This window comes from Leptonotus elevatus, chromosome 9 (assembly GCF_054856555.1).
Source record: "Leptonotus elevatus isolate MCC_2025b chromosome 9, RoL_Lele_1.0, whole genome shotgun sequence".
NCBI classification, from domain to species: Eukaryota; Metazoa; Chordata; class Actinopteri; order Syngnathiformes; family Syngnathidae; genus Leptonotus; species Leptonotus elevatus.
This window is the reverse complement of record NC_141247.1, coordinates 19,496,299-19,510,024: the sequence shown is the minus strand read 5'-3', so window position 1 is coordinate 19,510,024 and position 13,726 is coordinate 19,496,299. Positions and strand designations below refer to the sequence as shown.

General features: G+C 39.6%; 1 protein-coding gene across 1 annotated transcript; it reads left to right on the top strand.

Moving 5' to 3' along the window:
* Positions 1 to 1,660: 1,660 nt before the first annotated feature.
* LOC147168690 (uncharacterized) lies at positions 1,661 to 13,270 on the top strand. The gene is made up of 9 exons (XM_086085567.1): positions 1,661 to 2,151; positions 3,272 to 3,404; positions 3,513 to 4,551; positions 4,762 to 4,898; positions 6,234 to 6,394; positions 7,101 to 7,255; positions 7,799 to 7,884; positions 8,334 to 8,403; positions 11,304 to 13,270. Exons 1-9 carry the CDS (start codon positions 2,011 to 2,013, stop codon positions 12,094 to 12,096), a joined length of 2,715 nt encoding a protein of 904 aa, XP_085941693.1. The 5' UTR covers positions 1,661 to 2,010; the 3' UTR covers positions 12,097 to 13,270.
* The last annotated feature ends 456 nt before the right edge of the window (positions 13,271 to 13,726 follow it).

The window sequence follows — 13,726 nt, the reverse complement described above, 5'->3', positions numbered from 1 at the left end:
GAGACTATTTTACCACCTCGGTCAGCAATCCTACGCTTGTGCTTGCAGACACATGTCTCATTTTCAGTGATACTAGCGCCTTTAGTAGTGATAACAGTAATAATGAACGAAAAGGGCCAGTATGCTCTTGAGCAATAAAACAGCCCCACCCACATTTGGGGTACTTAATCAGATAGCAGCCTGACAAGTCCATGCAAAAAGGACAGGAAAGTGATTGTATTGAATGTTGGTGTAAAATAATGGGAATGTAAGGATCAAATTATTTCAATTATTCTCAGGTGGTGATTAATGGAGCCTGGAATTCAAATCGAATCACCTGTTTGCGTGAACTGATAAACTTGCGAAGACTTGCCATCCATGCCCAATTAAACATAACTTAATACTGAATAGAATCCTGTACACAAAGAGATGCTATATTTAGGATTGTGGTGAAACCAGGTGTCTACTGCTGAAAAGCTGTTCCAAGTGAATGCCAGATCACTCACAATGACAAAAAAAAAAAATTGCTTTGTATTGTATCGAGTATATTTCTATCCAGAGAAAATGAGAGCTTTTAATTATCTCTTGTCATGTGAATCAAAGTGAGGTCTCTCGTATGGTTCATGGTATGGTTTGGTTGAATGTTTGATATTTGCCCTGCGATCGACTTGCAACCAGTCCAGAGTTTGGACTTCCTCTTATTTACAGTAAAGTCACCTGGGGTAAGCCACTAGGTGACCTTAAATAGGGCTTGCACCACATCCACAACGGTGGCCTGGCTAATATTTGCCATATTTGTCATTGGTTGCTCTTTCATATTTTTCTACAGTAGGCCTACAGACTACAAATATTTTACTTTTTTTTTTTTTTATGTTCATCTTTTAATTATTTTTACCAGGAGAAACCAAGCTTAAACTTTAAGGAAGTAACTCCAAAAGGTTGTACTTGTTTGTCACAAATATACTTACTGCAAAGTCTCATCGTGGCAGAATTCAGGGGCTATTTTCTCCAGCAGGAACTGGGGTGTCAGTCAAAGTGGACGGAACTATAAAAACAGTACAAGTACCAGTCAATGTACAGTATTGCAATCTTCAAGCTTCTTCTAGGGAAAAAAATATACCAGGAAAAGCATGCTCGAACAGCTGAACTTTTTCTGGAATCAATCAGATACTGTATTTAACTTGAGTTTGAATGTGTTTATTATTTTAATCTGACCACAGCCAGAGTTAACTAAATGATCTGTTATATCTATTATAGTTTTGTTTTTTTACTAATTTAAGTTATACGGGTTATAGGTCACATTGATGGTGTTAAAGGTTTTGAAGTGATTTACCTTGGCCTCATTTTTTTACAACCCAAAAACCTGGCATTTGAGTATGGGTCTGTGCATTTTTATATCCACTAAATGCTCTTCCATAATATGGCAGAAGGTACAATTAAACTGTGTATTCACTCGTTGCCCTTCGGACAACAGAATATGATTTATGTTTAACTGAACATGCCTATATTTTACACCAAAGTACATTTGTGAATAACGGAAACGAGATAATTGTTTTTGGTTTGTTGACCTGCCATCACATTTTTATAGAGTAAAACAGTGTTTCTCAACCTAGATAGTAGTGTGCCCCGAGAACCAGGGTTGAGAAACACTTGTGTAAAATATATGCGCCTTTAACCTACTTTTGTCAGAAGAGAATGCACGCTAGCAAATAACACGAAGTAGTCCAGAATTAATTAAAAAAAAAAATGTTTCCGTTGATTAAAAAAAACGCTAATGTCATCTAGCTAATGGCTCGTAGCAATGTCGGACAACATGGTGGACAACCTCTTCTCTTGATTGTCTACAGGTGACGTCGACTTCGACAACATTTTACACCCACAGTCCAAATAATATAACCAGTAAAAACGGTTAGGAAAGGCAAAATGATGTTTTCCTTGTTTTTCATTATTGTTTTTATTTCTCTGCGAGCGGCCGAACTAGTGTAGTGATTAGTGAAGACGTGTTAGCGCTCTGCCATACGAGTACAGAAAATGATGAACTCCTCACCAACAATGACGCCTCAGATACTGCTGCTTCATTCCCACGCTGCCAACCAGATACTTTTAAAAGTTTTGCTGTTGGAATCTGCTCGGAACAAGCTGGAACAGGAGCTTCGCGTCATCACTAACAAGGTACAGTAACGACTAAAACGACAATCCAGTAGGACATTAGCTAGCAAACAGGTGGTCGACCGATCCCTCCCGTGAAAATAACACCTTTTAAAAGGGTTACGTTATGAAATGTAAACCTATTTGTACCTTTTATTTTGTTTTAGAAGCCCCATAATCTCGCGTCTCGATTTCCAAAGCCAATTTTGACGTACGTGTATTTTGTACAATATGTCGCCATTATATAGATGTGATAATGTCGTTTTTCCTCCACAAAAACATCGCATAAAGCACCAGGGGTGGCTCAGTTAAAAACACGATGTTCATTATTTGTACTTACCGGTGAACTGCTGTGTTTTGTTTTTGTAAGTGTTAAAATAGGTTAATCAAAATATTACCAACGTATTTTAATAAGGAAGTGCAATTCTGTACAAAGGTTGACACGTTTTGTGTGTGCGTGTTTTAAGACATAGTAAATATCAGAGATGGGTAACTTAAATGCTGGAGGCCACATTGTTTCATCAGTGCTACTGAGGTGTGTGTGTGTGGGGGGGGGGAGCACATTGCACCACACACTTGCTAAACCAATGTATGACAAATATGGACAGAATATGTGCCAAATGTGTGCTCTTAATGTATTTCATTTTTGATTTTGGACAATTCCTCAATATCTGAGCATTGCTGATATTTCCGCAATGCATTGTGACGCTTCCTTTACACGGTGAAAACAGTGTGTTGTATTGCTTTTGCCTGTGGCCAGAATACAAACTAGGCAGATTGGTGTAGTAGTCAAACAGACAATTCATCAATTTTTGGAAATAAATAATAATCCTCACAAATCAAATACAGCGTTGTCGTATAGCACAATAAAAGACCCAGTGTAAGCGTAACTAAGACATGTCTGCCATCTAGTGGTGATTGGTGATGTTACAATTTAAAACCACACGGATTTGTGTTTGTTTGTTTGTTTGTTTTCTTTCATTCTTTTTTCAGATTTTGGGTTATTCAATATTTCCCCCCAGGATTTTTTTTCCCTATTTCCCCCCTTTTTTTGTAATCGGATATTGAATGTTTATGAGTGTTTTTTGCGGCATTATTTTGTATTAAAAATAATAATAAGTTGTTGAATTGCTCTTCCATGAAGGTATATCAAGATGTCCAAGTGTTCCTGACGTCGTCGTTTTCAACAAGTGTCTACAATGACATCTCCAACGCTTTAGATGAGAAATGTCAATTAATAGACAGGGTCTCAGTTCTGCTGAAGGACCTAACATTCGGTAAGTCAACTAGGAAAGCCTTAAGAATGATACCACATTTGCGATTTAGGCAGTATTTCCTGTTCAGCTTCATTCATCTGATTACTCTCTTTCCCTGCCTTCTGATAGAACCTAAAATTTATCAGCACCCTTTACACAAAAGTGGGGTAACAGCAAACCTATGCCAACCATTTGAAGTTAAAAGGCCCCTGTACGCGGATGCACTCAGGTTTGGGCCCTTGCAGAACTCCATTATGGCTACTTCCATTGTCAAAGCAGTCCAGGGCCTGAGAGCTAGACTTGGCGTTCAATGGCTGACTGGGTTCCTCACCACTCACATCCCAGCAGTACAGATGGATAAAAGGCCAGTTGAAAACTGCTGTGTTGATACTGTCTCCTCGCCATTAAGCTATAATGTTGAAGAGCAAGAAACACAAATACAAGTTGAAGAGAAATGCCAACCCGAGGCTGCGATTGTTCCTGCTGCCCTCATTAAGAGCCTTAAGGTCAACACAGAGTCAACTCAGAAGTTTATTTGGGGGCCTGAAGATGTTGTTTATATGCAACACAATAAAAAAACTACTACCCAAATTCTACACATCCTAAAAGCAAAAGCAAAAACCGAGGAGTCACTGGATGCCTTTTCTTTCACAGTGCTCGGAAAGCCGTCTGTGGAAACACACCGTGACGGTCCTCCTGTCAGACACACGTCACGTGAGCTGATTGATGCCAATGCTTCAAAGACGCTTCTTGCAGATACATTAGACCACGTCCCTCTTTTCAAGCTCAAAAGGGTGGATTCAAATGGCTTGCTTACATATTCTTGTGTGATTGCCACCAAGACTGAATTGTGGGATTTTGGAGCTATTGAGGCAATTGTCACACCAGATGAGGCCAAGGAAAAAACAATGAAGCGGTGCTCTGACAACGATGACCGTGAAAAGTCTGAGGGAGACGAGGCTTGCATGACTAAATCCCCAACATTCCCATGTGAAAATTCTGAAAATGATTCTCCCAAAAATCCCCAAACTGAGTCAACAAAAATTCCCAAGTTCCAAGTGCGCAAGTTTGAAGAACTCGAGGTTGTTGTGTCCCATATTCTGAGTCCAAGCAACTTCTACATCCAGCACGTCGACTCCATCACCAAGCTGCAGGCGCTTTTTACTGGGTAAGTTATTTCATCCCCATCTGCTTTTTCTCAGCTTTTTACAGCCCTCGCTGATTCTGTGATCACATTTTCAGAACTTTCGGGGCACTTATCCTTATTGTTCATTACTGTTCTTTGTAGATCTCCCTCCTCCCCCTGTTTTTTTTTTTTTTTTTTTTTTTTAATATTCCACATGTTTTTGATTGCTATTACGTTTTTTCGGTCCTCAAGTTGCAGCTGGGAACCCAGTAGTTCATATGCGGAGCAGAACTGCATTCCAGACATCGGAGCCCATGTAATGGCCCGGTTCCCTAAGCAAGAACAATGGTGCAGGGCTCAGGTGACAAAGATATGTGGTGTAAGCAAAGGTGGGTCCTTGTATTTGTGTTGGAGGTTTGTAGAGGTAACCATTAGGTTAGTCATAAGCAACTGGCAGAAGTCATCCACTCTGCAGTTGGACACTGAGTCTCTTGTTTATTCAAGTAAATGAAAATAAATGTTGGGATAAAAACAATGTATTTTTTTCTATTTCTAATTCAATTATGTTCTATGCACCCCCACTTGTTTAAACACGGCATTCTGATTAATACTGTTTTGGGGAATGTGTATTAAGCAGAAAAATCCACCCATTTTTTATCCATTTCAGGGGGCAGCCATTTTGCCACATGCTATTGACAGAAAATGACATCACAGTTGCTCACGGCCGAGGTAATGACCAATCACGCCTCACCTGTTTCCTGAGTTTGGTCATGTGGCGTTTGCAAGCTGATTGGGTCGTTATGTGATATTGTCAGTCAACAGCAAGTCGCAAAATGGCCGTCCACTGAGATAGATAAAAATGGATGGATTATTCTCGAGCTGGGTATCGATTCTAATTTCCTCAATCAATTCGATTTCGATTCACAAGAGTTTGATTTCGATTTATTTTGCCCTATTCGATTAAATCCGATTCACTTCCCTTCAATCTGTGATATTGATTAATTGAATAACATCAATTCTTCTTAAATATCAAGGATATGATTAAAAACTCCACAAACATTCAATTTTGTGGAGGCAGTAACTGGTTAAATGGTTTAGTTTATTAAAGAAAGTAACATGTTATAATCACCGACACAAACACTGACACCAGCAAGGATGAGATGAAAATATTTTCAGAATTCAAATTTAGTAATTGTAAATATAAAGTTTTAAAAAATCTGAATTTTCTTAAAGTGCAATAAGTCAGGTCTTTAAGAAATGTGAGAATACTTTTAAATTAATGTGAACAGTCAATTTCAAGCAAACAGTAAGATACAAAAAATGGCCTTTAAAGTTCTATTTTATTATGAATTTATGGGAAAAAGAGATATTAAAATAATTGAATCATGGTTTTATGAATCAATATCGGGATTGAAAAGGAAACTCGATTCGATATCGATTTATTTATTTATTTTTAAACCCAGCCCTAGATTGTTCTGCTGTCCAAATACTAATAGAACATATTATTGTAAAGATAACTTTTTGGTTGACATCCACTTAAAAAAAAAATAAAAAATTTAACTATTATGATGGTAGGTTGCATTAGTGGGTTCAAATTACAGTCTGGCCATTTTAATAGTCAAAGTTGCCCATCCCTGCTACAGGTGAGGTCGTAGCGTCTCATTTCACTTGTCTGCTGCCTCCTGGCGGAGACACCTTTATGTATTCTGGCTCTTAATCACAAGATGAAACCACTGACGGGGCCGAGTTTGAGACTTCCATCAAGGTGGAGGTGAGGAGGCTGGATCACGGCGACACCGCCTGCGTGTCACTGTATAACCTCCAGGAGCCGAGCCCAGAAATGTGCAACTTACCACTCCAGGCAACACAAGTCTCAATGGCAAATGTGAGTAGCTCCTTTTTAATTATTTTAACAGCAATATTGCCTTCATGATGTTCCACACGCATGGAAGATCATCAAAAGCGCCAAGACTGTTTCGAGACCACATGTGTGAACTGATATGATCGACGTTAATGTGGTTCTATCAACAGCGCCGAGGCATAAAATAAGGCTGCAATCACTTTTTGTGACCAACAGCGTCTCAGATGAAAGTTGATTTGCTGATGCTCAATCTGCTCTGCTTTCTGTCCCACATGCTGGGGGCGGAGGCTCAGCAGACAGAACAGCTCACAAAATGACAGCTTCAACATCATCTAGTGATTATGACCTCGTCCTCTCCGTGCAGCAGATCTTTGGATCTGTTTATTTTTATTGTTTTTTACAAGGCCAAGAAAATAAAGGAAATAAAATACGGGAGTCGCTGCTCATCCAGGAGACTTCTGAGGGAGGCCGCATCCGTTGTATTTGTGCACTATATTCATATTTTTTGGAGGAGAAAAAAAGTCAATAAGTTACTAACAGACCACTTGGGGTTTCTCAAGAGACCACCACTGGTCTGCCGACGATACTTTAAAAAAACACTTCATTTTCTCAACATAATTATTCACACTCTTATCCCTTACCAAAGATACTGTAGCTACTGAGAAAGGAAACTTCTTCTTCTTTTTTTTTTCTCCGCATGTGTTTTGTCTACTGCCTCCCCTTTTTATAGGTGGTTCCTATAAATGGGACAGACTGGTCCGAAGAAGCAGTTGACTGGTTTAGAGCAATGGTGCACAACCGGACATTCTATGCCAGAATTTACACAAACGAGCCCGGCGTGTCAGTAGAGCTTTTCTTGGAAAAAGGGAAGCTTGGAGTGATGAGGTACTGTGAAGAGTGGCCAGTTAATCAATTAAAAGCATATGATTATCTCATTTCTAAATCGATGGAAAACCTCATAAAGTTATGTTGACACAGGCTAACTTTTTCCTGATGATGTGTTTACAGCAGTCTTTATTGAGCCAAGGCACATGCTTCACATTGGAAAAATCTCACCGCCTTCTGTCATCTCGTTAAGAGCATTGAATTGTTGTGCATGGTAATCTACATGGTTGGTAAAGATAAATTAACACAAACTGGTTGAGAATAGAGAATAGTCTTTGTTTTCGCAATACTGCATATGTAGTCATACACACGCTAATGACACACGCTAACGATGATCGGATATATAATAGAGGGAAGCCACTATTTAAGGATCTACTTTACAATTTGTCAAAATGGTTGCTGTGGAAAAAGGCAACTAAAACAACAAGCTTGGGATTGCCTGCTTTTGCACAGTATACTGTACAGTATTTACGCATATAGTATACAGTATAGGGATGTAACGATATCCGTAGCTACCGGGTCTGTGTCATTTGTGCGTTGCAGGAGGGGCCCGCCATTGTCTTTGCGACTAGCCCAGAACGGACATGCAAAACACAGCAAACTGAAGAATATTAGTTTCCAGAAAAACAGTAAGGATTTCAACTCAGAATGTGATTCTACTTCTTCTGGTTGCATACATACAACTGCATAGAAAGTCGGGTCGGCTAGTAGCTGATGACTAATTTGATATGTTTTCACTGTACTATAAAAAAAAAAAAAGATAATTTAAATCACAGGAAGGAGGTATTGCGTTCGAATAATCAATTTTTACCGAAAAGGAACAGCTGATACATCAAATTTATGCAGAACATGCATAAACAAGAGTATCAACATGGCCTTGGCCCTTGGTGAATGCTTGCACACTGTTGCTGTATGCGAGTCTGCCTCCTCCTCAAGCCAAAAACACGTGATTAGCGACTAGTCGACCCCATGCTCTCGACTGCACTATGAAGTAGGAAATTTGCCAAGTCTGTACAACCCGTACTACTAGCACTACGCTGTCAGATGGCTACTCCTAACTAGATCGTTTACTTTTCAGACCGTGTTCAAGTCCAATTGAGAAAACAGGATTCCGACTGGGAGAAGTACCTCATCTCATGCTACACTCAGCAAAAAAACTAGCCGAAAGAAAAGTTATGTATGCTTTAATGTCTTAAAATAGGTGATAGTGATGCTTTGTAGAAGGTTATTCTTAAATAGGGCTGTTTCTTAAGTGAACTGACTTTTGTCATGTATCAGCAAGCATGTGTAGTTTTATGTAATGGCTTAGAACAAAGTGCACCCATTTTTAGCCACTATTGTTGTTATTAAAACTGTGTTCTGCTCTTTCATTTTCAATTTGACATTTTTAGTTTATTCTAATATTGACTAAGGCTCAACAAAGTTTAAAAGAAGTCTCGTTATTTCAGGTTCCTGTCTTCCAAAGACGTCGTACATCATGGTTTCCATCAACTCAGGAAATAGTTCTTCCGGCAATTACAAGTAGTCGGTGTCAGATTCAAGACTAAAGCGGAAGTGAAGTCAGTTTTCTTTACAATATGTTCTTTGCCCCACTTGTCTAAAAATACAATTCTGATAATTAATATTGGACTGGTGGAATATTATTTAGTAAAAAAAAAAAAAAAAAGTACCACTGATTGTCACACCCGCCTAAGTGGGGTGAAATTCAAAATCACCAAATGATTCCTGAACGCGGCCCTTGCTTTTGCTCACCGCTCCCTCAGCGGTTGGGTCAAATGCAGCGAACCAATTTCGCCCGACTTAGGTGGGTGTGACAATCAGTGGTCCTTAAACTTATATATTATTTAAACAGCAAAATCCACCTGTTTTTATCAACCTGACAAAGTGGTTATTTTGCCACTTGCTGTCGACTGAAAATGACATCACAGTGTCTGCCCTAAGGGCTCGGGTAACAACCAATCACGGCTCACCTGTTTTCCCGACTTGGTCATGTGACGTTTGGATGCTGAGCCTTTAGGCATTGTGATGTAATTTATATTGACAGCAACTGGCAAAATAGCCACTCCTCAGATAGATAAAAATGGGTGGATTTTATTGCTTAATTAATATTCAACAAACACAATGTTAATTAAATAGCGTGTTTAGAGTAGTGGAGCTGCATAGAATTTTTTTTACTTGACTTCTGTTTTAACTTTTTGTCTGCATAAATTTTACTTTGGTTAATATTGAGTACCTATACAATATCATTTCAGTCTACATACAGTACAGTGTATGCACCACTGCTTGTTAAGAGAGGGGGAAAAAAGCTATTTAGAGAATGAGTGAATTGAAAATGTCAGCCGGCCACCTCTTCCCTCCCACTACATTGTCATGAGTGACGCACTCAGTCTTTGTACACTGCGAACAATCCACCATGTTTTAGGGGTTTTGTTTTGTTTTTGTTTTTTATTTTGCCCGTTCAGATGTTCAGCTGTCGTCAGAAGAGATGCAAATTTCTACTTGATTTTCGAGCCAAATGATGTTTGAGAGTCAGGCATGTGAGCAACCAGTATCTTCACAGTGATTGCATTAGCTTTGCTACCAGAAGCATTCTATTATGTTACAGTACAAGAAGTGAGGTTTTGTGTCGTGATGTTGTTGTTTAAGACTGCAAAGTGACTACAAAAAGTAATTCTGTCTACAAAAATGTTTTACGGTCACAAAAGATTTTATTTTTAATTATGAGAGTCATTTAAGTGAATATATATTACAATTCAAAGTTAAAATGTATACTTAGATCAGTCTTTGTAGTGTTTATTTGCATATCTGATGAATGTTAAATAGGTTCTAAACAAATTTCAATCACAATATTTCAGTTAGGCCATATAAAAACTTCTTACCCCCAAAAAATAGGTCTTTATTGAACTACACTTTATCTATTTGAGTAATCTGACCTTTTTTTTTAACTCCTTCGTCATCTGGGGTAGTTGAGGCCTAGGTAAAGTTTACCTCTGAGAAATGTTACCTGACTAGGTTAGAATTTAAAGACTGCTTTAAAACTTTATGACTCTCGCATCACGACTTCTTCCATGAAGGGTTGTCCAGAGTTGAAGAGTTAATACATCATCTTGACACGTGCAACCTGTCAGTGACAGCAGCTCAGGTCAAAGGCCTCCTTCAGCCTTCTGCCCTCCCTAGCACAATAAATAATGAGGCATGGTTGTGTCCACACAGATTCCTTCTTAAGCCCGGGGGTAGGCGGAAATCGAGGCGTTTGATGTGAAAGAGTCTTGTTGCAGCGCAATAAAGAATGCTATTGTATGGTAATGCTTTAGACAAGACCATATGACCACTACGGTGCAGGGCACTGGCTTGTGGCGGAGGAATGATTAGCATTTTCCCAACGCATGGTGTTCTCAACACTGCATTTTGATTTGCTGAAAAAGAAAAACATTTTCAATTCATTTCTCCCTGGTTTGTACACTTTGCGTGTACCATCACCGCTGAAGGTAAAATGCATGCTTTTATCTTTTGCTTGTATTACTTTTAAAGAGGTCAGAACTGGTGTGGATAATTGCCAATATTACCCAGATGACCGTCTAACTTTAAATTGTTTGCAACTGTATCGGAACATCTTTTCAATAGCAAAGTCGGTGGTTAAAAGTCTTTTGCAAAAACAATAGAAGCCTTTCACTCATGTCTGCTTCCTTGGAGGAATTTGTTGGCATTCTGTCTGGAACTGGGCTGTAGGTCCGTTTGGAAGTTCCGTATTAATACAGGGCGAGCTATCACGTGGCTCAGCGGGTGTTCGACAATTGGCTTCGACTTTTTGCGTCTTGTGACGGTGCTAGGCCATCGCCCCTGCTTTTATAGACCCAACGCACATCTTGGCATTTCCTGTCGTCGATCATAGTCAACTCATCGGTTAGGATGGTCTCCTTTGGACCGGGAACTGCTTACGCCGCTTGCACAGCCGGCTAAGCCTGGTAAAGATCGAAAGCTAATATTACAACTTTTAATAAGAAGTAATAAGTTGTTGAAGGAATTTCAACGACATGTAACATGTTCTTCATAAGTGTAAATATTTACAATTGTATTGTTTTTCAGCTCTGGAGTCGAAAATGAACTGGGGGTCCTTTTACGCCTTAATCAGCGGCGTAAACAGGCACTCAACGGGCATTGGACGCATTTGGCTCTCCGTCATCTTCATTTTCCGTATCCTGGTCCTGGTGGTTGCGGCGGAGAGCGTCTGGGGAGACGAGAAGTCTCAGTTCACCTGCAACACCCAACAGCCCGGCTGCAACAGCGTCTGCTACGACCAGTTCTTTCCCATCTCGAACATCCGCCTATGGGCGCTTCAGCTTATCCTGGTCTCCACCCCGGCACTTCTTGTAGCCATGCATGTGGCCCATCGCCGCCACATTGAAAAGAAGATCCTAAAGCGGGCGGGCCGTAACAGTCCGAAGGAGCTGGAGCACATCAAGAACCAGAAGTTTCTCATCACCGGAGCACTTTGGTGGACCTACATGATCAGCATTGTTTTCCGAATCCTCTTTGAGGTTGCTTTCCTTTACATTTTCTACATGATCTACCCTGGCTTCAGGATGGTGCGCTTGGTGAAGTGCGATTCGTACCCGTGCCCCAACACGGTGGATTGTTTTGTTTCCAGGCCCACAGAGAAGACCATCTTCACTGTTTTCATGCTGGCCGTGTCCGGAGTTTGCGTGTTGCTCAACCTGGCCGAGGTGGTCTACCTCATGAGCAGGGCGTGCAAACGGTTCCTTCGCCGCAATGAGGAAGAGTCCAAAGTGGACTGGATGAGTCAAAAATTGTCTTCCTACAAAATGAGATCAATCAGCTGATAATGCACTTTTTTTTTTACTGTGAGAGGTGATTCTTCTTTTAAACTAAATATCCACAGAGAATGTTGCTCAGTATTCATGCTATACTATTTATTTGCAGTGTAAAATTTATTATAATTATTTATCAGCTGTCAGCAACAGTTTTTCAATTTCAGTTTTTACTAACGTGGTATTTGCGTCATATCTTGAAGATAGGTAAAAATATGTGCACCCTATCAGTTCTAGTCTATGTTTGAATTAAAAACAACTCGTTCACAATTTGAACTGCTGTTAACAATTTTCTTTGGTACGTATACAGTAGGTATAATCAGAGCCGGTCCAGGGCATAGGCAAACTAGGCGGCCGCCTAGGGCGCTATCTAGTGGAAATTGCAGGCAAAAAAAAAGGATACAGGAAAAGGTCTCATAAACCGGTCGGAACTGACGTAAGTAGCCGACGTAGCGCCGGCTTCCAAGTGCAGAGAAGACATGTGCGCGCCACAGGAAATCTGAGAAAACTAAAGTTTACAACTAATTCAGTGAACGTTAGCACCTGGCTGAGAAGGGAACGAGGTTCGTATTGGAGCAATGTTTCATTGTTGAACTAATGTTGCTATTTTTCATGTTCATTGTGTAATTTATTGCATAATAAAATGTTACAGTTTTCGTCCACTGGAGTGTGCTAACGCTCCTTAGTAAATATTTAGCAATGCTATTGCTCAAAATTCTGTTTTATTGACTAAGAATCTGTATTTCTGTATGGTTTATTTTTGTTTTAAAGCAAGGTTCAAATGTTTATTTACAATATAAATTGGACTCAAGAAATTGCCGAGGCTAAAAAATGTAATAATTTAAGGCAATTCATTTATATGTATATGGTAGGGTGACCAAATGTATCCTCTTTGGGAGGACAGACCATTTTCTTACGTCCTGTTGGGACGTCCGGGGTTTTTATAAATTCATGAAAATGTCCAGTTGGCATTGCGTGGCTAATAGGAGGTGAAGTACGCTGTGTCTGCGACTGTTACCCCAATTTCAAATGGGAATATGGTCACCCTAGTATATGGCTTAAATACGGTAAAAGGATACACAAAACATATTGTTTGAGTTATTAATGGCAATTTTTGTTTATTTGTATTGTAGCTCTTACAGTGTGTTCACACAAAGGAAGATTTAATAAAAGTTGAAAACCATCAGTTGGAGAGACCACCTTTATTTCAACCAAGGATGCTACAAAATGTTATAGAGCATATACATTTTAGTTATTTTACATTATTATGTTTTACATTATTTATATGTTATATTTTATATAATAGTTATTTTTTTATGACTTCTAGTCCAAATAAATATGAGATCATGACCTGGCACCCTGAATCTGACCTGCTGCTGCTGTTTACAGTGAAAGTTAGGGGGAGGGGTCGCGCATCATCTCGGAGTGTTAGCGCTATTGATAGATGGATGGCTCGCTTATGTTGATGCCTGTACATCAAAAACCTAATTTGTTGGAATTAAGATGTTTCTGGGGTTGGTGAAAGACTCTGGTTGGTAACCCGGTGGGTAGTAGGTGATGTCTGGTCGGTGCTGGATTTCACTTTCCTTTCTTTTCTTTGATCCTTCCTCGGGTTTCCTGACAACCTCACGACTCTAGCTGG

Coding starts and splice junctions, on each gene's coding strand:
- LOC147168690 (XM_086085567.1), top strand. CDS start 2,011: ATGATGAACTCCTCACCAACAATGACGCCTCAGATACTGCTGCTTCAT. Junction 4,899..6,233: donor GATATGTGGTGTAAGCAAAG/GTGGGTCCTTGT, acceptor CTTAATCACAAG/ATGAAACCACTGACGGGGCC. Junction 8,404..11,303: donor CTCATCTCATGCTACACTCA/GCAAAAAAACTA, acceptor GTAACATGTTCT/TCATAAGTGTAAATATTTAC.